We start from the raw sequence: 25,592 nt of genomic DNA, 5'->3' as shown, positions 1-25,592 counted from the left end.
AAGATGGAAACTGCTCCTGTTGAAAAGATGCTATGAACATTGCTGAAATGACAACAAACAATGTAGAATATCACATTAACTTAGTTGATAAAGCACCAGCAGGGTTTGAGAGGATGGATTTCAATTCTGAAAGAAGTCTTACTGTAAGTAAAATGCTACAGTATCTCATGCTACAGAGAAATCTCTCATGAAAAGAAGGGTCAATGCAAACTTCATTGTTGTCTGAGTTTTACGCCACAGCCATCCCAACCTTCAGCAACCATCACCTTGATCTGTCAGCAGCCATTAACATCATGGCAAGACCCTCCCTCCACCAGCAAAAAGATTACAACTTGCTGAAAGATCAGATGATCATTAGCATTTTTTATTACTCAAGTATTTTTGAATTAAGGCATGTACATTTTTTTTAGACATAATGCTATAGTACATTTAATAGACTACAGTATAGTGTAAACATAACTTTTATATGCACTGGGAAACTAAAAACTTCATGTAACTCATTCCTACATTTATTCCTACATTTGCTTTATTGTGGTGCTCTGGAACTGAACCCACAGTATCTCTAAGGTATACCTGCATTAGAAATAAAGAAATCTGGGCATTTATGAAAAAAATTCATGTAGAACTTCTACAAAGAAAAAACTACAGTCATTTTTAAAAACTCAATGGATGGACTGAAAATCAAATTAGATAAATTGAGGATAAAGTTAGTGAATTCAAAGGTAGAACCAGATAAGTGATAAGAATGAAGAAATGAAGCAGAGAGAAATAAGAATGATGAAAATTATAGAAACAAAGAATAGAACGAAAAGGTCCATACTATATCTAGTAGGTGTTTAAGAAGTAGAAAGAGATAAAATGGAAGTGCAATATTTGAAAATATAAAGACTCAGAATGTTCCCATAATAAGTGAATGATACGTGCCAGGCGCGGGGGCTCATGCCTGTAATCCCAATACTTCGGGAGGCCAAGGCGGGTGGATCATTTGAGATCAGGAGTTCGAGACCAGCCTGACCAATGTGGTGAAACCCCATTTCTACTAAAAATACAAAATTAGCTAGGCATGGTAGTGCACATCTGTAATCCCAGCTACTCGAGAGGCTGAGGCAGGAGAATTACTTGAACCCGGGAGGTGGAGCTTGCAGTGAGCCAAGATTGCCCTTGCACTCCAGCATGGGCAACAAAAGTGAAACTCTGTTTCAAAATAAATAAATAAATAAAAGAAAATAAATAAATGAAAGCTATGAATCTGCAGATTTAGTAAACACAAATATTAGGTATGCTAATAAAATTACCACATTTTATTAAATCTAACATTATCTTATAACTATTTTATTCAGCACTTGGGGAAAATAAACTTAAAATTAACTTATAGTAGAATAATATATCACTTAAAATTTGTATTTATTACTGAAAGAGCTCTTTTAGACTTACTTAACCAGATTTTTTTTACTGAATATCATTTTTATGCATACATAAAAAGTAAGTTACACAAAATAAATTTGTTGAACTTCCAAAATATCTCTACTTACTATATAGATGTGGTAGAAAGGGCAAAAGAGCTAGAACTAAAAGTGGAGCCTAAAGATGTGACTGGATCTGGTATATAGTAAGTAGACAAATAAATGGAACAGAATAGAGGGTCCAGAAAAAAGATCCATTTGATTAGTACTCGATTTCAACAAAGACAACAATTTAATTCAGTGGGGAAAGCAAGTTTTTTTAAATAAAAGATAATGAAGAAAATAGATATCCCTATGTGGGAAAAATAAACTATGATCCCCTACCTCACAGCATACACAAACTTAATTAAAAATGGATCACAGGCGGGGCATGGTGGCTCATGCCTGTAAACTCTGACACTGTAGGAGGCCAAGATGGGAGGATCACTTGAGCCCAGGTGTTTGAGACCAGCCTAGGCAACATGGCAAGACCCCATCTCTATAAAAAATAAAAAAAATTACCCAGATGTGGTGGCATGTGCCTGTAGTCCTAGCTACACGGAAGGCTGAGATGGGAGGATTGCTTCAGCCCAGGAGGTCAAGGCTGCAGTGTGCTATGTTCGAGCCACTGCACTCCAACCTGGGCAACAGAGCAAAACTCTGCCTCAAATAAATAAACAAATAAATGAAAATAAAAATGAATCACATACCTAAATAGAAAGGTAAAACTATAAACCTTCTGGAGGAAAATGTAGGTGAACATAGTCATGATATTGGGACAGGCAAAGATTTCTCAGACAGAACACAAAAGATAATAACAACTAACAAAAACAAATTGATAAACTGAGCTTCACTAAAATTAGAAGTTTCTACACATCAAAAACACTGTTAAGAGAGTAAAAAGGCAAGCCTTTTTACATGGAGAAAATACACTCAATATATATATCAAACAAAGGACCTGCATCTAGAATGATAAAAAGATAACCTAATTTTTTCAAACAGGTAACAGATTTGAACTGATACTTCATAAAAGATGAAAAGATGCTTGAAAAGATGTTCAGCATCATTAGTAATAAAGAAAATGCAAATTAAAAGCATAATGAGAATCATAGAATTGCTAAAATTATAAAGACTGACAAACTTTGGCAAAGATATTGAGCAATGAGAACTCTCTATTGCTGCTGGGAGTATAAAATGGTATAATCACTTCATAAAACTTGTAGTTTCTCCACATCCTCTCCAGCACCTGTTGTTTCCTGACTTTTTAATGATCGCCATTCTAATGGTGTGAGATGGTATCTCATCGTGGTTTTGATTTGCATTTCTCTGATGGCCAGTGATGATGAGCGTTTTTTCATGTGTCTGTTGGCTGCATAAATGTCTTCTTTTGAGAAGTGTCTGTTCATATCCTTTGCCCACTTTTTGATGGGGTTGTTTGTTTTTTTTCTTGTAAATTTGTTTGAGTTCATTGTAGATTCTGGATATTAGCCCTTTGTCAGATGAGTAGATTGCAAAAATTTAAACCATCATTCTCTGCAAACTATCTCAAGGACAAAAAACCAAACACCGCATGTTCTCACTCATAGGTGGGAATTGAGCGATGAGAACACATGGACACAGGAAGGGGAACATCACACACCGGGGCCTGTTGTGGGGTGGGTGGAGGGGGGAGGGATAGCATTAGGAGATATACCTAATATTAAATGACGAGTTAATGGGTGCAGCACACCAACATGGCACATGTATACATATGTAACTAACCTGCACGTTGTGCACAGGTACCCTAAAACTTAAAGTATAATAAAAATAAAAAATAAAAAACAAAAACAAAAAAACCTCGTAGTTTCTAATAAATTTAGACATCCACCTACCCTATGGCTCAGTAATAACACTCCTACATACTTACCTAAGAGAAATGAGAGCATTTGTCCACCAAAATATATATGTAAACTTAAAACTATGGCCATGTTCGATGGCTCATGCCTGTAATTCCAGAACTTTGGCAGGAGGATCAGTTGAGCCCAGGAGTTCAAAACGAGCCTGGGCAACATAATGAGACCCTATCTCTAAATGAATAAATAATTTTTAAAAACTGCAAGAATATCCACATCAGCTTTATTTGTAAGAGCCAAAAATTGGAAATAACCAATGTGCCTGTGAACAGAAAAATGAATAAGCAAATTGTATGATATTTCTACAATGGAATACAGCTCAGTAATTTTTTAAACTACTGATAGGCACAACAAAATGGATGAATATCAAGACATAATGTTGAATATACAAAAGAGTACATAATCTTTATATATGTACTTTTCAAAAACAGGCAAAATTAATCCACAGGGATAGAAGTCAGAATACCTGTGGGGCAGGGGAGGATACTGACTAGAAAGAGGCACAAGGAAACTTTCTGAGGTGATAGAAATATCAGTCACATGAAATTACTCAGATTAAATAGAAGTTATTGAACTGTACAGTTGATTGTGTATTTTATTGTACCTAAATTATCCCTCAATAAAGTATGAAGGAAAAGTCTTCATATTTAGATTTAAACTTCTCAATCACTTTTCAACTAATAATGTCCATGCTTTTCACACAATATTGTCTTCTATGCCATTAAGAACACTGATGATGCAGTATATCCTAAAAGTGTGTTCCATTATTGTATACGGTATTTTCTTCCAAATACTGATACCCATTCTGTATGTTTTGATACTATAAGATAAAGAAAACACCAACGTGAATTTCTTCACACAGCTTCTTGTTATTTTGAAATTTCTTTCATCTATTCCAAGGGGTTTCCTGAATTTCTTCTGCCTTCAGTTGCATTGCTTGACACATGAAAGGCAAAATCTCTCTGAATCTATCTCAGTAACAAATGTAATACAGCTTCAATAATACATGGCTATCTTCCTTTTAAAGGATTTGATTGTTTATTAGCAAGAGAAGGTAGAATTGCAGCCATTCTTCCAATGAAAAATAATTTGTCTCACTAATATTAAACTTAATGTCTTTGCTGCCCTATTTCCATAACTTTTTGAATAGAATGTTTCATTTCAATGCCAAATCATGGTGTAATATTTTAAAATGCACTTTGAACAGTGATTAAACTCAAAACATACAGTACCAACTACTAAAATGACAATAGTACAAACAGCATAACCAAGTCCACATATATTTAGGCAATGAAATTGCTGTAGCCTGTATAACATTGATTTAAGCATGCTATAGATTGTAAGACATATCTAGATTTCAGAGTTGTTGGAATATGGAAAATGTCTGTTTCAAATTAATAAAATAATATAGTTCCACACCTAAACATATCATAGTAAATCTGAAGGACTTCAAAAAGAAATCTTACAATCTTAAAGGCAACCAGAGGAAGGAAGATACCCTACACACACACACAAATGATAGTAGACATTTTAATGACAATAACAGAAGCTCAAAGACAATGGAATATGATATTCAAACATCTGGGAAAAAATAACTGTCAATCAAGTCAAACCATCAATCAAGAATAAAAGCAAAATAAACTCATTTTTTGATAAACAAAAACAGAGAGACTTCAGAGTTATCTTAAATAAACTTTTTCTAAATGATATATTTTGGGAAGAAGAATAGACAGAGATGCAGAAAGGAGTGGTGAACCCAAACAAGCGTGGGCAAATCCAAATAAGCACTGACTGGAAACAAAAGCAATTAAAATGTCTAATTTTGGGGGTAAAAGAATAAAAAGAAAATACTAGGCAACAAAAACATGTAAAATGGGAAGGTTACTGTATTAAATGATTCTAAGGTCCTTACCTGATAAGAGGGTAGAGATGTGTATTAACTGTGATTTAAGTCAAGCGTATATTTTAAAATGCTAAGAGTAACCATTAAAGTGAATAAGAAAGAACAGAGAAAACACTATCAACCCAAAATAAGACAGAAGAAAATAAAAACATAGGGAAAACATAACAAATAGGAAGCATGAAATAACATCAAAGTAAAAAATCTAAACATATCAGTAATCACAATTAGTACAATAGACTAAAGTCTCTGGTAATAAGACAGATTCTCAGATTATATGTTTAAAAAGGGGGCTATGCATTCTTTATAAGAAAAAGGTTGGAAGTTAAAGAATACATACTTGATATACACTGAAAAAAACTCAGCATCTTTTCTCTGACATTCCTGCCATACTCTTCACAAATGTCAATGTCATGAAATACAAAAAAAGACTCTTCTAGATTAAAGAAGACTAAGGAGATATAACAACTGAATGCAATGCATGATCTTGTATTTTCTTTTGCTATAAAGAACATTACTGGGACAAATAGCAAAATCCAAATGAGATCTATAGATTAGATAAATGGCATCATATCAATGTTAATTTCCTGAGTTTGATAGTGGTACTGTTGTTATAAGACAATTCCTTGTTTTTAGGAAATACATACCGAAGTATGTGGCAATAAAGAGGCATTATGCCAGCAACTTACTCTTAAATGGTTGAAAAAAAGTATATATTAACTGATATATGGAGAAGGAAGAAGGGAGAAAGTAAGCAAGAGAGAAGATAAAGCAGATGTAGCAAAATGTTATCATTTAGAGAATCCAGGTGCATTTTATACTGGGAATTCTTTATACTATTATTACAACATTTTCTGAAATTATATCAAATTAAAAATTTTTCTTAAAGGGTTAGGAAATAAAAAAGATATACCAAGGAAAAAATAACCAGAAAAGCCTGGTATTAACATTAAACATTAAGGTAACAAGTATTATTAGTGTCCTGTTATATCCCAACTACCTAGAACAATGCCTGGCATATAGCCCATGCTCATAAAATACTTGCTTAATGAAGGAGTTAGTAATAAAGAGAGTTAATACATAACAATAAAAGGAACAATTACCAAGAAGATATATTAATTTTAAATTTGTATGTTTCTAGAAACATAGCTTCAAAATACTGACAAACACTAGACAAATACATTGATAGTAAGCATCAACTATAGATACTGACCACATACCAGGCAATAAATAAGTAAATAAAAACCTCAGCAAACTTTAAAGTACCAATTACACATAATCTACATTTACTGGTCACAATGCAATTAAATTAGAAAAGAATGGCCATAGAATAAAAAATCCATACATTTCAAAATGTTAAGGTGTACTTCTAAATAACACATGGATCAAAAAAGAAATCACAGTAAAACATGGAACTTAGAAAATGTTTAGAACTAAATAATAAGAAAAATACTAAATTTCAAGACTTACGGGAAGAAGCTGAAGTGATTTTTAGAGGGAAATTTATAGGCTTAAATGCTTTTATGAGAAAATTTAAAAGACTGAAAACTAATATATGAAATATCCAACACAAAACTTGAGACAGAAATAGATAAAAGACATATACAAATGTTGGTAATATTAGTTCCTAGTATTTTGGGGATATCTGAAATGTTTCAGGTTTTTTTGAGTTTTATTAATTTTTTGCTTTAAAATTTTTTATTATTAATTTTAAATTTTTGTGGGTACATAGTAGGTATAGGTATTTATGGGGTACATGAGATGTTTTGATACAGGCATACAATGTGTAATAAGCACATCATGGACAATGGCGTATCCATCCCCTCAAGCATTTATCTTTTGAATTACAATCCACTTACATTATTTTAAAATATACAATTAATTTATTATTGACTTTAGTCACCCTATTGTGCTATCAAATGGTAGGTTTCATTCATTCTTTCTATTTTTTTGTACCCATTAACCATCTCCACCTCCCCTCAACCCCCCACTACGCTTCTCAGCCTCTGATAACCATCCTCCTACTTCTATGTCTATGAGTTCAATTGATTTGATTTTTAGATCCCACAAATAAGTGAGAACATGCGATATGTGTTTTTCCATTCCTGGCTTATTTCGCTTAATGTGATCTCCAGTTAATTCATGTTGTTGCGAATGACTGGATCTCATCCTTTTTTATGGCTGAATACTACTCCACTGTGTATATGTACCACATTTTCTTTATCCATTCATCTGTTGACGGACACTTAGGTTGTTCCCAAATCTTAGCTATTGTAAACAGTGCTGCAACAAACATAGGAATGCAGATATCTCTTCCATGTCCTGACTTCCTTTCTTTTGGAAATATACCCAACAGTAGGACTGCTGGATAGTATGGTAACTCAATTTTTAGTTTTTTTAGGAACCTCCAAACTGTTTTCCACAGTGGTTGTACTAATTTACATTCCCACCAACAGTGTACAAGGGTTCCCTTTTCTCCACATTCCTGCCAGCATTTGTTATTGCCTGTCTTTTGGATATAAGACACTTCATAATTTTTAAAGAGAAAGATGCCATACAAACTAAAAATATTTGGTTTGAAATTTATAAAATTTCAAAAACGAAGATTGGTAAATAAACAAACAAGCAATAACTTTTCTACATCAAAAACATCAGAGAAGATTTCTGTTCAAGATGGTAAGTAGGTTGCATTTGTTTCACCTTCTTTCCAAGATTCAATGGGTGAAGCAATAAAAATACACACAAACGAGTACATTCATGAAAATCCTAACAAAAGAGTTATCATCAACTGACCAACACTTCTGATGAATTTCAAGCAGCTGAAAAGCTGATGGGATCTTACTGAGATAACCCTGAGCAGAGAGAACTGCAGCTCAGAACTGCAAGAGAGATGCTGCACTCAAAGGCAGCAATTCTTTCTGACTGAACGCCATCTTGCATACAATGAGCAAGCATGGACTACGGTGAACTGTGCTGAATCCAATAGTGTATAATTAAAGATCTGTCTACTCAACAGCTATTTTTGGAATACTAACAAACTCACCCACTCCCACTTCCGTCATGAACATAAACATGTACAGAGCAGCTGCCTATGGAAATCCTCAGCTAGAGCCTAAGGAACTGTTCTCCAAACAAAATAGAGTATTTGTCAAAAAAAGGATGGAAAGTGTGGGTGTTTATCTATAGAGACGATTAACCACCTCTACATAAGAATCAGAGGGAAAAAAGAAATGGCAGTTTCACCTGGCACAAATGAAAACAAAGTCTTTCTACCCCTGAAAGTAAAGTCTTATTTTGGCAGTCACTGAGTGAGTCTGCCTTTTCCCTTTCACTTACCCTAAAGGGAAGTTCACAAATGTGTGGGATTCAAGAACTTACACAAATCTAATGATCATTCTAGAGTGAGATCTTACGGTTAAAAAGATCTATTCAACTGCACAAGACACCCAGATACTCCTTAACATGGTCCTTCATTTAAAGATTACCAGCTACTGAGGAAAATCAAAACCACGAAAGAAGAAAAAAGCAAAAAGAATAAGTGTGGTGACTGATACTGGAGAAAAAAATGATGGAAGAAAAGTATTCTCAGATTTTAAAGTCCCTTGAATCTTTTAAAAAAGAGATGCTTTGAAAAAGAAATGAGTTGGATGAAGTTTATTTATCCATATATTTCACAATATATGGATATAGTAAATTTGATATATAGCAAATTTCACAATTGACTGTAATTAATACGCATGATGCTTATTGTCTTTTTAACTTTTAGAAATTAATACAATTTCCTCTTCCATAAGTTGTTTACTGCTGCCTAAACTATAACAGTAATGATTAAACATAATACTCAACGGGAAATTCAGTAAGCAATTTCCTGAATATGCATTATGCACTTTCCAAATGAAAGCCAAAATATACGCAGGAATATGCTAGGGCCAATGGATTCCTGTTCCCTACTCTAACAAAGCTTTTTGGAATCTTACCAGACCCAAGGTCCTAAGGACAAACTAAGTCCTGACTGAGCAGTTCTTGGAGATTTAGCAACATAACAGGTTAACCCAATCTGAATGTCTTTTAAATAAACAGTCCAGTTCCAGTATTATATCTAATCTGGGAAGGGCTTGACAGAATTTAGAAGTTCTGGAATAAATCTGTGTCTTGGATAGCATGCTAAAATTATCCTAACCTTCTAGAAGAGATGAGCATTACCTGACTCATATTTTCTGGGAAACCTTCAAAATAAAACCAGTCTGTATGATGAGACCTATAAATAAGGTATCATCTGTCCCCCAGCCTTTTCAAGTGTACCATTTACAGTACACTTAATTCTTTACAAGGGAACTCAAGGTATTGAAACAGTTAAGAGTTATATTGTGTCTTTCAAAGTGCATAAATGATACCAGAGAGAACCTAATGCAGTTTTTCTATAGCATTTAAACAAAGGAAACTTCTTAAAAGAGCAAATAATGTTCCTCATTAGCTGTATCATATCACAAAGCAGAACAGTTATATTTCTAGTGCTCTTTACATGTGTACGAATACAAAATATCTCAGCATCAAGCTTCTATTTAGTTGCTGACCTTCAGCAAAATCATAAATTTGACCAAGTTCATCTCAGAGTTCCAGAATCCCCTTTGCATAGTTTTGCCCCCACAATCGAACTCTTTTTCCTCCTGCTCACATGCCAGTTCTCTACCATCTTCATGTCTTTTTTCAGAGTCAATAAACCAAAAAACACGCTAGAGTCAAACTGGTCCAATGTCCTTGTTTTAGAAAAAGCTAAACTCAGGCCAAGAGAGTTGTGATTTACCCAAGGTCACACAGCTAATGAGAGATGAAGCTAAGACCATAACTAGGCCTCTGATGCCCTGTGCAATGCTTTTCCCACCATACCAAGCTGCCTCTCTAAAGACTGACTGCAAAGCATACAGTATGTATATCTTCACAACTCTCAATCTCTCCTCTCTGTGCCTTTTCCCTCTTGGTACAATAATTTCTCAACTTTCAGTCACAAATAACCCTCTTTCTTATTAATTCTATACCCATGACAAAACAGAAGAGGGTTTACTACTCATTTACACCAAATGATTCATTTAGTGATAACACTTCTATTGTGTTTCTAACATTATACTTATTCTTTAAAATGGAAAATACCTCAATACCTCCCAAATCAACATATTACAGAGCTTAATAATTACATCCACAATTTAAATTCAGAAAAAACCTAAATAACCATAGATTCTTACTTTGCAGAAAGCCATATTACAACATTTGTTTCAATTCCTTGAAAGAAAGCCACAAAGAACATACCAATTCCATTTTAATACTCACCACGAAAGTGATTTGATTGTGTCGCAAGTTAAGTTCAGTTAGTGAATCCAGCCCATTAAGATTATCAACATGACTTAAAAAGTTCCTGGCAAGATTTAAAACTCTCAACTCACACAAATGATTAATATTTTCAATTTTGGTAATCTGTTAAAAAAAAATAGGAGAAGGGTGATTAGCAGGCAAAACCCTGAAATATACATGTTCTAAAAACCCTAAAAATAAAATATTCAAAGTCACTAGATTTAGTGGCAAGTTTATATGTAGACATTTAAAAATCTATTTTCAATTTCCTATGTTGTAGATAACATGAAGTCACGTAACTTGTGAACATTAGCTAAAAGATCATATTTTACAATTTGATCATAGTAAACACTTGACGTAAATGTCATCAAATAGTCAATGAGTCCATTGGGCAACTTTACGTGCCCAATCTGTCCCAGGTTCTGTGAAGGCTACATACTACCTGCCAAATAGAAACATACTGTGATCCCAAGGCATAAGTTCATCATGTTTTAACAAAGCAAGTCTGCCCTCTGACAGAAAAGGCAAGGGAAAGGAATGATATCAAGTTACCCTTATTAATTCTATTTAAATTGCAAGATCTTGAGAGCAGTCGAGTCTGAATGGAAAGAGTCAAGGAACTAGGATTCCCAGGAGAAAATGAGGGTAAATTTTTTTTTAATTAATGGAAAGCTGTTCCATTAATAAGGATGGAAGATGTTTAGTGAGGGTACAAAATGGTGAACGCTGTTTAAAACAAGAGGACTTGAATCATGGAATATGCATGTGCATATAATGTTACGAGATCTTTGGGGTGTCATTTTTCTGACTGGAAACCTCTGTGGCCAGTGGCATCTTTGCCCAAGTTTTGCTCTGGCCCACTGGGCTCATTTCGCCAACCCGCCCTGGCAGGCTGCGCTCGGCTTATGCTACTGGCCTGGGTCCCACGCCTGCTAAGAGCAAGTCAGGTGTGGAACTGCAAAGGGAGCGTGAGTGAGCACAGGGTGTGGCCACTGTGCACAGTCAGACATGCTGGCTGCTGCGGCAGGGCAGGCAGCTCCAGGTGCTGGCACGGGCACCAGCTCTCTGCGAGGCTGTGGCTGGACCAGGAATACTGCAAGCAGCTTCCACAGCTGGCACTGAGAACACAGTGGCACCCAGAAGCTTAGATATGTGAGGAACCTCAGGGTCCCAAAGAGGGAGTCACAGCCCTGGCTTCGGGAGCTCCCAAGTCTAGGTGACCCAAAGGGCCACAGTTTCCTTCTCTTTGCCTGCAACATGGCAAGCAAGGGGCATGTCTCAGTCCTGTTTGTGTTATAGCTCTTTTAGCCTCACCATTCTGTGGGTCCCAAATTCTGTGGGTCCCAGGTTCTTGTCCTGCAACCAGGAAGAATGAGGTATGCAGACAAGTGGAGGGTGAGCAAGACAAAGAGGAGCTTTCTTAAGTGATAGAACAGCTCAGAGGAAACCCACAGGGAGCAGCTCCTTTCCACAGCCAGGGTGTTCTGACGAGTGTTCAGCTCCTAGCAGAGAGGGTAGCTCCTCTGTACTAGGAAAGTCATCTTGACAAGTGTTCAGCTATCAGCAGAAAGGGCAGCCCCTCTTTGCAACTGGTCATCCCGTCAACTCTGCAGCTCTCAGCAGAGAGGAAGCCCTAGAGTGAGTTGCTCCTCTCTGCAGATGGTCATCCCAATGTCTCTACAGCTGTCAACAGAGAGAGGGCCCTAGAGTACCTTGGTCCTCTCTACAGCTGGTTATCCCAATGTCTGCTCAGCACTGGCTGAGTCCGGGGCTTTTATGGGCTTCAGGGTAGAGGAAGTGCGTGCTGATTGGTCCATGGGCAGCCATGGGCAGGCCCACAAAAGGTACCACAAGTTCCCACTCCAGTCGGTGGGACTGGCAGCCTGGCCTGAAGGTGGGGAGTCACCAGGGACCTGCCCCCTTCTGCTCAGGAAACTGTCTGCCTCGTGCTGCTGTTCATGATGCCCAGGCTATAGGTATGAAGGGGCACCTGCAGACCAGCACCAAGCTGCCCTCAGCCTCCCCTCGGATTCCCTTCTATGCTTGTTGGCACCAAAAGTTCAGAGGGAGCTGAGGTGGCAAGGGGCCAGTGTGTAAGCACTGCCCCAAGCATGTGCACACTTGGCCAGGCTGCCACAGCACCCAGGCTCAACCACAACTTTGCTCTGAGATTGGAGCAGGCACCGACAGCAGGGAGAAGCCAGACAGCAGAAGCAAACACTTCAGAACCTGTCGGGAGAGTCGGGGGTGGTGCCAGGGACTTTCTGGGTTCCCAAGAGTGCAGAGATGCCTGGGTCCACAGCTGCAGTTTGGGAGGCTGCAGCTGTACCCAGGAGGGCAAGGCTCCTGCCTGCTTCCTGGCCCCAACAGCACAGGGATGCCCAGGTCTGCAGCCGTGGCTTGGGTGGCTGCAGCAGCACCCGGGGAGCTCCTGCCCCAACTCGGAAGGGGCGAGGCTCCCACTTGTCCCCAGCTCCCGCTGGGTCCATGGAGCCCACAGCCTTGGCCACGCCTCCCTGCTGCAGCTGGCCTGATGGCAGCAGCCACTCCAGATGGCCTGCTGCTGCCGTTAATAATCAGCACTGAGGCCAGGCACGGTGGCTCACACCTGCAATCCCAGCACTTTGGGAGGCTGAGGTGGTGGATCACTTGAGGTCAGGAGTTTGAGACCAGCCTGACCAACATGGTGAAACCCCGTCTCTACTAAAAATACAAAAATTAGCCAGGTGTGATGGCATGGGCCTGTAATCCCAGCTATTCAGGAGGCTGAGGCAAGAGAATCACTTGAACCCAGGAGGCAGAGGTTGCAGCGAGCCAAGATCACGCCACTGCATTCCAGCCTGGGCGACAGAGCGGAACTCCACCTCAAAAATAATAATAATAATAATAAAAAATAATCAGCACTGAACTGCAGCAGAGAAGTTTGAGCTGCACACTAAGGAGAGGGTAAGTAAAAACTAACACTGTGAAGTGATGAGAGCTCAAAGTGATGTTAAGCCCCACTATTATAATAGAGCAAGTATAGCACAATGGGATGAGTTTCTGCATGACACAAAATAGAAGTCCTTATGGAGGACTTCATCAACCTGATGAACATTAAAATGAATTTCACAATCACTAGAGATTAATTTGTTCATTTGTATTGCCATCACAGTATATTTGAAATTTTTTACTAACACTTCAAAGCAGATGTTAGCTAAAAGAACTTTTCTCAGATGTCTAATCTATATTTCACATTGTTATTTGGACACTCTTATATTCAAGAAGCACCACCTAGGTTCCATCCAGTTGCCAGAAAAGAAACATGTTTATTATAAATTCAATAATATATAAAAGTAACCTATAACCACGTTTAAAATGTGTTTTAAGATTTTTGATTTAACTAATGTAAAATAAGATAAAATTATATAAAAGTTGAAAAAGAAACAAGATTATGAATATTTACAGATGATAAAACTGTATAATAAGACATGGAGTAAAACATTTTAAAACTAAACAGGTGATAGAATTTAAAATGCAAAAAGCCAGTAAAAAGCAAAATAGATACTGTAGAAAAAGAAATCAGTAATGTCAGCACAAGCTTAGAAATCCTCCCAAAATGCTAAGGAAAAACAGAGAGGAAGAATAAAAGATAAGATGGAGAGATGGAAGACAAACAATATAGATATAACAAACATAAATGGAAAAGAAGCAGTGTTTAAATATAGAAAACTTTCCTGAGCTCAAGAAATATATAAATATATAGTTATGGGGGACAACTGTATGATCTGCACAGTGTGTTTTCTCCCTTCTGCTGATAGTTCTGGACATTTCTTTTAGAAAACTACCCTTCCACATGGTCCTGGTGGGGCTTACAATTAGAATGCCTGCATTTAGTTACCTTCTAGTTAGAAAAGTCTGAAAAGAAACATGGTTAATTCTTGTATATAGACCCATATTTTTAAAATCACTAAGAATATTATCTGGCTTCTTGGTTTGCAACCCAACAGGCCAGAATCATGTACAATATCTGCTATGGAATAAAGTCAATTACTCGTTACAGCCATGGACAAAGTCACAAGCATAAAGCAGATAATAGAAGCTTCAGGCAAAGGGTTGTATAAAGTGACAGCATAGGTCTTGATTGATTGATATACTTCACAGCAAGAAAAAAGATGATGGGAATGTTGGAAAGCCCATTTATGGGTCATATGGATCACAGAGTGTCCCAATATAGACTGCAAGGCTTCTTAATACATCTAGGAAAGCTGGATACTCCAGTCTTAACCTTTGTGTATGAGAGTAACCTAGATTGCTCTGCCTGGCTAAAGATAACCTTCCTACCTACCAATACAGAAAGGGCAAGTGTTTGCTTTCAGGTAAGCAGCCACAGAAATAGCAGGCTCTCCCTGGAGGAAAAGATATCACTGAAAGAACAGATTCTTCTTGAAGCACATCTGTGTCTATGTTAAAGCAAAAATTCACTGAGAGAAAAAATTGTGGTTAACCAACACAAGTTCTAGGTTAGAAATTGCTAGTCAACCTCCTAGATTCCTCTGTATTCACTACTCACATATAATTAATTGCTAAGTCTTGATGTTTCTACTTTTTAAATATTTATCCAATCTTCCCCCTATCATATCCTTATTGCTACTACTTTAGTTCATGCCACCATCACTTCTCACCAAGATTATTATAATTAGTTTCTCCCAACTATTTTGTCTCCATTTCCCCTCCTTCCATCTCTACTTCCCAATCCATTTCCTGAACACCATCATCATTACTCAGAATGATTTCACATCCATAAACCAATTATGTCTTCTTTCACAATGTGCACCAAGCATATTTTTATTACCGATAGAAGTAAATTCAAAAGACAAAAAACATTCACTTAATGTCTTTTAGCTTTTTTACTATAAGATGCTAAATTTTTAGAATTGGACATTGGTTGTTTCATGTAGAATAGTTCCTTCCTGGCTTTTTAGAAACCTAAGGTAACTAAGACTGTATCTTTGCTTTGAAATACTGTGAATTTTTGCTATTTGGATTCATATGTTATGAAACAAGACTCAGATTTTCATTTAAAACTTCCTTCTTCCAGTTATAGAACACTTGTACTGCACAAATTACTTCTCAAGGTTCTTCCAGTTATAGAACCTTGAGAAGTAATTTGTACAGTACAAATGTTTAATTTTAACACACACAATATCACAAACATATGCTGAAATTATAAAATACATAACACAGGTCAGCTAACAAGAAACAGATATTTTTCATCAATATAATGATTGGTAAATAATGCCTATACATAAGGTATAGATCAAATGATATGGTATTCATTTATCAGGTGCTCTTGAAGATCTTGGGTAGTACTCACAAATTCTTAAAGATATATTAGAATTTGAAAATCATATGTTTATTATTTATCATATATACACTTTAAAATAAACAAGAAAAATATTGCTATCATAAAATGTTTCATTTATAGTTATAAACAGTTTTTAAAATAGAGGATAAAACACCAATTCATTTGCCTGGCATACAAAGCCCTCCACAATCTGGCCGTTGCCTACCTTTCTAGTCTCTTCTCTCAGCATCCTTCCACACATGCTCTGTTCTCTGGTGGTAAATACTTATCGTGTTGTTTTCCATCTCAGTGCCTTTGCATATGATATTCTTTTACTGTCAATACTCTTTAATTCCTCTTCCCCTTCCAGCACCATCTAACTGGATAACTTCCCCTCTATTGGACAGACAGTAACTAACCTGCAGAGCCAGACAATTCCCAGGCCACCAAAACTCCTCCCACTTACTACATGCACATACAGACAAACACATCAGGCTGAACTAGATTCGAACCTAATAGATGTGGCCTATTAAATCTATCAAGGTTTTTATTAATTACGTTAGCTTTTCACCAAAACTACTGGAACTAACAGCTGTTAGAAAGCCTAGAGAGATCACACTGAGGTTTTCACCTGCCAACCGTAAGCAGCTGTGAAAGATCTTGTTCATCAACAGGCAGGGATTCCCCGATCATCCCAGGATGTAGGCTTATCACTGCAGAAGAGACTTTACATTCTGCATAAGTATGTAGTTCATGTAACTATTTATAAATATTACATTTCAAAGACAAATATTTAAATGGATGAGCAAAGGACTGAAAAACAGCCAATATGATCTGACAGAGAAGAATAAAGAGAGGGAACATAAAAAAATAGATATAGAGCTGGGCGCGGTGGCTCACACCTGTAATCCCAGCACTTTGGGAGGCCGAGGCAGGCGGATCACGAGGTCAGGAGATCGAGACCATCCTGGCTAACATAGTGAAACCCCGTCTCTACTAAAAATACAAAAAAATTAGCCGGGCATGGTGGCGGGCACCTGTAGTCCCAGCTACTCAGGAGGCTGAGGCAGGAGAATGGCGTGAACCTGGGAGGCGGAGCTTGCAGTGAGCCAAGATTGTACCACTGCACTCCAGCCTGGGCGACAGAGCAAGACTCTGTCTCAAAAAAAATAAAATAAAATAAAATAAATTTAAAAAATAAATATAGAAATTCAGACAGATACAGGAGTAGACAAATTGAACATAATTGGGAGCCTAGATTATATAGTAATCAGGAAAATAGAAATCAAAACCACAAAGTGATACCACTTTATACCAATTCAATCAGAAAAAAATTAAGAAGTCTGACAAGTCCAAATGTTGAAAAGAATAGGAAGCAACATGATTATGTATTAGTGGTACGAGTACAAACTGGTACAATCCCTCTGGAAAGCAATTTGGCATTATCTTTTAAACATTTAAATAGCCTATGCCTCATCAGTTTCACTCCTATATACTCTAGAGTACATATGGAATATGAAGAAGAGGAGACTTGTACAAGAAATTTCTTAGAAGTACTATTCATAATAGCAAAAAACAAGATAAAACAAACAGACAACAACAACAACAAAAAAGGAAACAATCCAAATGTCTATCAATAAGAAACTGGAGCAAAAAGTTTTTGTATAGTCTTACCATGGAACATACAACTATAAATAAAACTATAGCTACTTGAAATAGTTAAATCTCAGTAATATAATGCTGTATTCAAAAAGCAAACACTAGATGACAACATATAGTACACCTTTTTTAAATTAAGAGACAATACTACTAAAGGATATATTATTTAGACACACTTATATGTGATAAAACCAACTGAAAACCCCAAAAAGGAATGAAAAGCATGAAATCTAGAATAGTGGTTACCTGTGATGCAGAAGTAAGAAGATGGAATAAAAAAACAAATACCTAAGTAGAAGAAAGTCAGTAATATTCTAGGTCTTGGATTGGGGTTGCAAAATATGTACTTTAAAAATAAGTTAATAAAAAACAAAATTGTCATAACTATAAGAATTTCAAATGTTTTATAAGCTGTATCTGTCATGTACTGCTGAGGAGTTACCAAATCTTCTATAAATAAGCTTGATACCTTAGAAATTTCAGTGAATCAATAAAGAAACTCTTGAAAAATTCAATGCAAGTATGATTCTTAAAACTTTTATACCATTTTCCTGGACTTTTTTTCAAAAAAGAAAGAAATGAAAGGGCTTTACAATACCTGATTTCCATGAAGATCCAAGACATCTAAGCTTTTTAGATTCTCCAGATTTGAGATTTTCTTGATTCTGAAAACCAGAATAAGTAGAATAGAAATACGGATGTATCACATCTATCTGTAAATCAAAGTATGCTAAGGCATAAAGGTGTAACTCATTTTAATTTACTCTATCTACATATATAGTTATATATATTCAACAATCTGATTTATTATATTTTAAAAAATGCAATACCACTCAAGAGACAGAGAGTTTAAATGTCACATCATTAGAAAAGAGCAATCCTATGTCTAAGAACCTTAAGTCAAGGCACTTATTCAAGGCAGTTCTTCATATTAGAATATAATCTAAACTCCTTACTTCTGCCTACAAGGCACTAATCTGGCTGCTGACCCTTCAAACCAGCCTTATCTCCTACCACAGGCTTGCTCACTCACTCTGCTCCAGCCACAGAGGCATTCTTGCTGTGTCTCTAACCTGGCAAGTACATTTCCACCTTAGGGTATTTATTCTTGCTGTTCCTACTCCCCTAATGTTCTTCCCTCAAAACTTCACATTATTCAGGTCTCAGATCAAACAACTCTTCAAAGTTGCTTCCAGACGACCATATTTAAAATAGCTTTCCCTTCCTGTCCCCATTACTCTTTCCTTTTTCTGCTTTGACTTCACAGAATTGATAATAGCCTAAAATTATATTATTTTGTGTTTACATTTTTAAAAAATCTCTCTTGCCAAATCAAAATGTGAGCTTTAAGAGGACATTCTGACATGTTCTCTACTCTAGCCCCAGCACTCATAACAGTGCCTGGTGCCAAGTAGGTACCTAATAAATATTAGATTAATGAATGAACGAACATACTAACTAAATGAATAAGTTGTATGCACAAGGGTATTCATAATAGGATTCTTTATGACAAAGACAAATTGCATACCACCTAAATGCTTTCTACTGGGACCTGATCAGTTTGTAAAATGCTTATATGTATTTGAAATTTTTTATATGCCAGAAGGGAGCAATGGCAAAAAAAAGAACAAAAAATTAAGTTCATACAACCCATCTTTAACACCATGTATTTATCACCATCTATTTTTGTTGTCCTTGTTTACTGCCTCAAAGAACCATTTCCACCTCTCTAAGTGTTTTCAGAACTTGGATCATCCATTGAATAATATATATGTTATCTATATATAGTGTGTATATATGTGATATATACGTAGTATGTTTGTATATACATACATACTGATCATTACCATGTAAACATAATGCAGACTTAAACTTTATTAATTTCTGTCTCCACTTGATCTCAGTTATATCATTGCCAAATCAATAATTTTATTACCACAAACCAATTCAATCCAATTTAATTTATAAAAATATTTCTCAAATGCCCACCATGTATCATTGCTGTGTAGCTGTAGATCTTCCTCACTCCCTTATCACACACACACACACATCACACTGCCTTATGACCACCACCTCCTCACCAGTCTCCTCTCACATCATCACCCTGACAGAATCTGTACCCTACTCCTACTTCACTTCATCCAAATCATCAGCAATTTTCCAGACTCACTGGACTCTTTCACTAGCCTTCACCTAGTGCCAGGCATTTAATACTATCCTATCTAGAATTTAAATCTCTCAAATAGCTAAATTAATAGCCCAACCAGATGGGAAAACAGCTACAACTTTCTTTTTTTGTTTTTGTGTGTGTGTGTGTGTGTGTGTGTGTGTGTGTGTGTGTGTGTTTTGAGACGGAGTCTCGCCCTGTCGCCAGGCTGGAGTGCAGTGGCGCAATCTCAGCTCACTGCAACCTCCACCTCCCAGGTTCAAGTGATTCTCCTGCCTCAGCCTCTCGAGTAGCTGAGACCACAGGTGCGAGCCACTACGCCCTGCTAATTGTTGCATTTTTAATAGAGACGGGGTTTCACCATGTTGGCCAGGATGGTCTTGATCTCTTGACGTGGTGATCCGCCCACCTCACCCTCCCAAGGTGCTGGGATTCCAGGCATGAGCCACCGTGCCCAGCCCAGGTACAATTTTCAACACAATTTTTCCTCTGCCTGCTTTGCTCCTGAAATACCTACAACAGTTGCAGAAAATTATAGTACCCTAATCGTACAGCTTAGGACAGAGCTATGCGCTCTAATAGCTATTAGAGAAGCCTTTTATTCCATTCTTTTATACTTCCAAGTTCACATTCCCTAAAACAGTGGTTCTCAAATTTCTGGATTTATCAGAATCACCTGGAGTGCTTGTAAAAACACTGACTATTTATGAGTTTCTCTTACCCTCCTTTGAACCAGCTTTGTCATCCTGCTGGTTCCTATATTATTGAATTAATTAAAATGCTGGCCTGTGATTACTATTTGTCTGAGAATTATATTTTTAACACCTTGAAAATTATACATCAGGGATAATGGAGATTATATCAGCCCAAAGTTCTCTGATTTGAAGAATCAATGTAGTCTGTTTCCGTCTTTATGAGAAATCCTGAGCACCTTTAAGGCCCTTCAATCAGAGAAACCATCATGTGCAGTAGGTATTCCCTCAGAATTCTACCAGGGCCTCACATATTCACTCCCTATCTGTTGTGACTGCAACCACCTTTGCAAAACTGAGAAATCTAACATAACTGACGCCATCTTGCTTCTAATCATACAAGCTAACTGTCTTTGCTCATTCCTGCACATAGGCCAAGCTAACTATGAGAAAAATTTAGTTTACAGTTTAACTTTAAACCAAGGATGATAACAGTCCCTTCCTGAAACTAACCTCATCTTTGTTCAGGAACCAAAAACATCTTCATAAAACTAATGAAAGATGACAAGGTTAGAATTATGTTAGGGGCCTGAATTCTGCTAATACAGAGGCATAATTAAATGATAACCAGTCATTGTTTTCTAACCTACTTTTTTGTAATTGCTTACTGCTCAGGAATCACAGAGCCAATGGTAATAAGATTTGTGACTTCCCCAATTTCCCCTATAAATAACATTGTTAGTGAAACCTAAGACTAGTGTTTGAGATATTTTTCAGATTCTGGTAGACCAACTGACACCACCCAGACTGGTGATTTCTACTCAGGAACTGACTCAGTGCAAGAAGACAGTTTCAACTTCCCTATGATTCCATCCCCAATCCAACCAATAAGCAGAACCCATATTCCCTAGCCTTCTGCCTGCCAAACACCCCTTGACAATCCTAGTCTCCAAATTCTTAGGGAGGCAGATTTGAGAAATATCTCCTCCTCCATCCTCTTCACTTGACTGCCTTGTGATTATTAAACTCTTACTCAGTTGCAACACCTGCTGTCTCAGTGTATTGGCTTTTCTGTGCAGCAGGCAAGAAAAACCCATTGGCTATAACATGACTTCTGGTATTAGTTAGCTTTGACACATAGCTGCTTTATGACTCTCACCTCAGATTCAGATCGCCCAGGTGAACAGGAAGAAAAACAGATTCAATCAGTTAAACCCAAGACCGACCAAACATCTTGCTCTCTTGTTCTCATGAGTTGCCTTTGGTCTAAATTCTCTTTCCACCCCCCAACACCTGAAATGACCTAAAAACTTACCCAATTCTAAAGAATTCAGAGGTAAATGAAGGCATCAGTTGACCTAGAAGGCCCCTACTGGTCAGATTAGGTATTGATGTGAGGAATTTGCAGAATCCTAGCCCGTGCCCCCAAATTTGACCATTTTTACGTTAACACCAATGTGACCTGAAAGATTTATTTAAAAAAGAAGTTCTTCCATTGAATAGAAACTGAAACTAGAAAAAGATGAGGCTCACCCATCACCTGAGACCTCTAGGGATATATCACAGCCTGTCTCTGCAGGCCACACTATGTTACTGATGCCAGGATAAAGACCTCACTACAGGACCTATATGAAGGCTCAGCTTTTCAGGTGTCAGAAACAAATCCTTAAGTGGGAAACTTCAAGGAGTCAAAAGGAAGGAAACAGAGAATCCCAGGTTCTAACAAAGAGTTTTGATCTATAATCCTGGGTGATCAGAAGAAAATGCAGAGAAGTTCTATGCATTAGCCTGTAATGACGAGGGTGGCAGAGGACCTGGAGAGGATAAGCAGGAGATACTGAAGGCAGAACAATTAGAGAACAAGAACTTTGACAGCAATGTGGGGTTGGGAGTTCTTTAGTATCAATGGAAACCTCACATACAGAACCTGAGCAAGGTTCTTTCTTAGCTTTAGAGTAGAAATCTTTGTTGGAGCTGCCTGAACCCAGAGGCAAATGATTGCCCTGGATTTCCGTATATGGTTCCACTGCCTTGGACCAAAAGACAATGCAGAGCTTTGTAATGTGGGAAGGAGAAAGCTTTCTGAACTTGACCAACAGGAAGCAACAAGTCATCTAACACAAATGCGTGAAGAGACAGGGTAGCAGATGTACTTCCCTCTTTACCAGCATCCTCAGCCAGGTTTGCTTAATGTTCACAAAGTACTAACCCAGGACAGATTTCCATCTTCACAGCTCACAGGCCCCTTGCTGTGACAAAGTCAGCTGGCTGGAGAGCACTTGGCATTTGTTTTAGGGATCAGACTTGCATTTCACTGACACTTGAAAAACATGCAATAGGGGAGAATATGGAAAGTTTTCTTCTGACTCATTTTCTTTTTGATTCAAGAACACTAATAGTTCTAGAACTGTTCAACAGCTATTCCTTTATGTCAAAAATAAAATAAGATTAAAACCAAACAAATAACAAATAAAAAAGATGGAGGAGTAGAAAGAGGAAAAAGACACAGCATTAGATTGCTTTTACTTCACTAACATAATGACATAGTAGAAATGCATGAAGTCTCTTAGCATTGAAAGAACAAAAAGACCTTAAATAAAGTCAGAAGCTCAGATAGACTGGTACCTTCAAGGCACAAGTTATCAAAAACAAAAACAACAACTTAAAGAGTAAATTCTAAGAAGCCAGAGAAGCTGAAAAGTACAAATAGGAAAATAGAATAGATGGAAAGATGACTTAAAATGGTAGGAACCAGGAGCAGTGCTTAAATACTAGAGAAAGTGATTTTAAATATCACTAAAAATATTAACTCAAGGACTAAAAGCAGGGAATAATGACAATGGTATTAAAGAATAATTGCAAGCGAGGCAAATAAATCAGTAATTCTGAGGATGGGAAACTAGTAAAGAAATCTCTGGGCAGCTGGGCGTGGTGGCTCACACCTGTAATTCCAGCACTTTGGGAGGCCAAGGCAGGTGGATCACGAGGTCAGGAGATCAAGACCATCCTGGCTAACATGGTGAAACCCCGTCTCTACTAAAAATACAAAAAATTAGCCGGGCATGGTGGCGGGCGCCTGTAGTCCCAGCTACTCAGGAGGCTGAGATAGGAGAATGGCGTGAACCTGGGAGGCGGAGTTTGCAGTGAGCGGAGATCACGCCACTGCACTCCAGCCTGCAGCCTGGGCGACAGAGCGAGACTCTGTCTCAAAAAAAAAAAAAAAAAAGAAATCTCTGGGCAAGAGAATAGGGAGCACCTAGGCAAGAGAATAGGGAGACTAGGGAATGCCTTAAATGTATGAAAAGTGAACTTCCCTTCTCACCTTACTCAGTGAACGGCTTTGGTGGCATACGCTTATTGTATAGACTTTGTATATATCTAACTTTGCAAAAGTCACTTTGCCTTTCCATTTCTCCATCTGTAAAAAGAGGAAGCTACTCTCTGAGGTCACTTCAAGCTCTAATACTCTATGATTCTCTAATCTCCCTGCTATGGTTTGAATATTTGACCCCACTGAACATCATGTTAAAATTTGATCCCCAATGGGTTGCCTAATAGCAACATAAACAGACTAAGATACTCTCCAAATTTGCTCAGACTACATAACGCTTAGCTTAACACTTGAACTAATTAATAAGCTACACTGATAGGAGCCTTCATAGAAACTATGCAGGACAGACAAGAGCCTAGCACTCTGGGACATGATATTGGGAAAAGTATCTTATATTATCACTGGGTAGTGAGAATAAAGACAGTCAAGGCTCAGTACACAATACCCCAAACTATGGCACATTGGCATACTGAGTAATTTAAGCTGAAGGAAATTGAGAAAATCGTATAAGGAGGAAGCTCAGGCCGGGCGCGGTGGCTCACACCTGTAATCCCAGCACTTTGGTAGGCCAAGGCAGGCGGATCACAAGGTCAAGAAATCGAGACCATCCTGGCCAATATGGTGAAATCCAGTCTCTAAATATACAAAAATCAGCTGGGCGTGGTGGCACGTGCCTATAGTCCCAGCAACTCGGGAGGCTGAGGCAGGACAATCACTTGAACCCAGGAGGCAGAGGTTGCAGTGAGCCGAGATGGCGCCACTGCACTCCAGCCTGGTGACAGTGCAAGACTCCATCTCAAAAACAAAACAAAACAAAAAATGGAGGGAGTTCACTCTCTGACCTTCTCCCACCTTTCTCCCCCAAGGCCATAAAAAGAATTCTCTGATCTACCTACCCTACCTTAAATTTAAGATACTTTTCCTAAGCTCACTGTCTGAGCTTCTCTCACCTTTCTCCCCGAGGCCATAAAAAGAATTCTCTGATCTATCTTCCAGATAGATAGAAGTATCTGATCTATCCCTTCCCTTTTTGGATATAGGGCAGGATTCCTCTGGAATGAGGGTCTTATGACGCTCATGGAAGGAAGCAATGGAAGTAAAATGCGTAATATACCCCAAAAAAGGGAATGAAGACACAGAGACACCAAGAAGAATCTGAACAAATAGGCCTTGCTAAGTTTCCCCAGTTTATTACCATTAGATCATACCTCCTTTTGTCCAATCATACTGTCCACTTGTTATCAAGCCTAAGCCTAAGCATTAGATTGCTTTTACTTCACTAACATAATGACATAGTAGAAATGCATGAAGTCTCTTAGCATTGAAAGAACAAAAAGACCTTAAATAAAGTCAGAAGCTCAGATAGACTGGTACCTTCAAGGCACAAGTTATCAAAAACAACTTGTTTGGGAGGATATTCATTTATGAGGGCTCTTGTGTCATGTAAAAGTTGTATTAAATAAATTGTTAATGCTTTTCTCTTGTTAATCTGTCTTCATTGTAGAGTGTTGGCCATGAACCTTGAGATGGGTAAGGAAAAGATAATACTTTTTTTCCTGCAAGGAGTAATCCAAGATCCGTGCTAGGGTGGGAGGCAGGGAAAGATGGGGGAGGAGAACCTAGCCTGGTTATAATACTGTATCGAAAGTCTTCATTTGATAATATAAAAATCATTTTTGGATTTTAAGGCATTGCAAAAGCTATTCAGTAAAATAGAACGAAAAGTAATGAACGAATCTCAAAGAAATTAGTCAAGAACTGTATAGTTGCACTACATAATAGAGTTGTATAAAAGGAACTGGGGAAGTTCATATAGGATGTAATGTTAGATACAAAC

General features: G+C 37.5%; 1 protein-coding gene across 4 annotated transcripts in view; it reads right to left on the bottom strand.

The window, feature by feature from the left end:
* LRRC49 (leucine rich repeat containing 49) overlaps positions 1-25,592 on the bottom strand; it is a 154,213-nt gene that overhangs the window by 115,900 nt on the left and 12,721 nt on the right. For all 4 annotated transcript variants that reach the window (XM_054451461.2, XM_054451462.2, XM_054451463.2 and 1 more), the window contains 2 exons: positions 18,164-18,230; positions 10,560-10,703 (listed from right to left, as the gene is read on the bottom strand). In XM_054451461.2, coding sequence (XP_054307436.1) covers positions 10,560-10,703; positions 18,164-18,230 — 211 coding nt within the window. The remainder of the gene's footprint in view (positions 1-10,559; positions 10,704-18,163; positions 18,231-25,592) is intronic.

The sequence above is a fragment of the Pongo pygmaeus genome, chromosome 16 (assembly GCF_028885625.2).
Source record: "Pongo pygmaeus isolate AG05252 chromosome 16, NHGRI_mPonPyg2-v2.0_pri, whole genome shotgun sequence".
Classification (NCBI taxonomy): Eukaryota; Metazoa; Chordata; class Mammalia; order Primates; family Hominidae; genus Pongo; species Pongo pygmaeus.
This window is presented reverse-complemented; position numbering and strand designations above follow the sequence as displayed.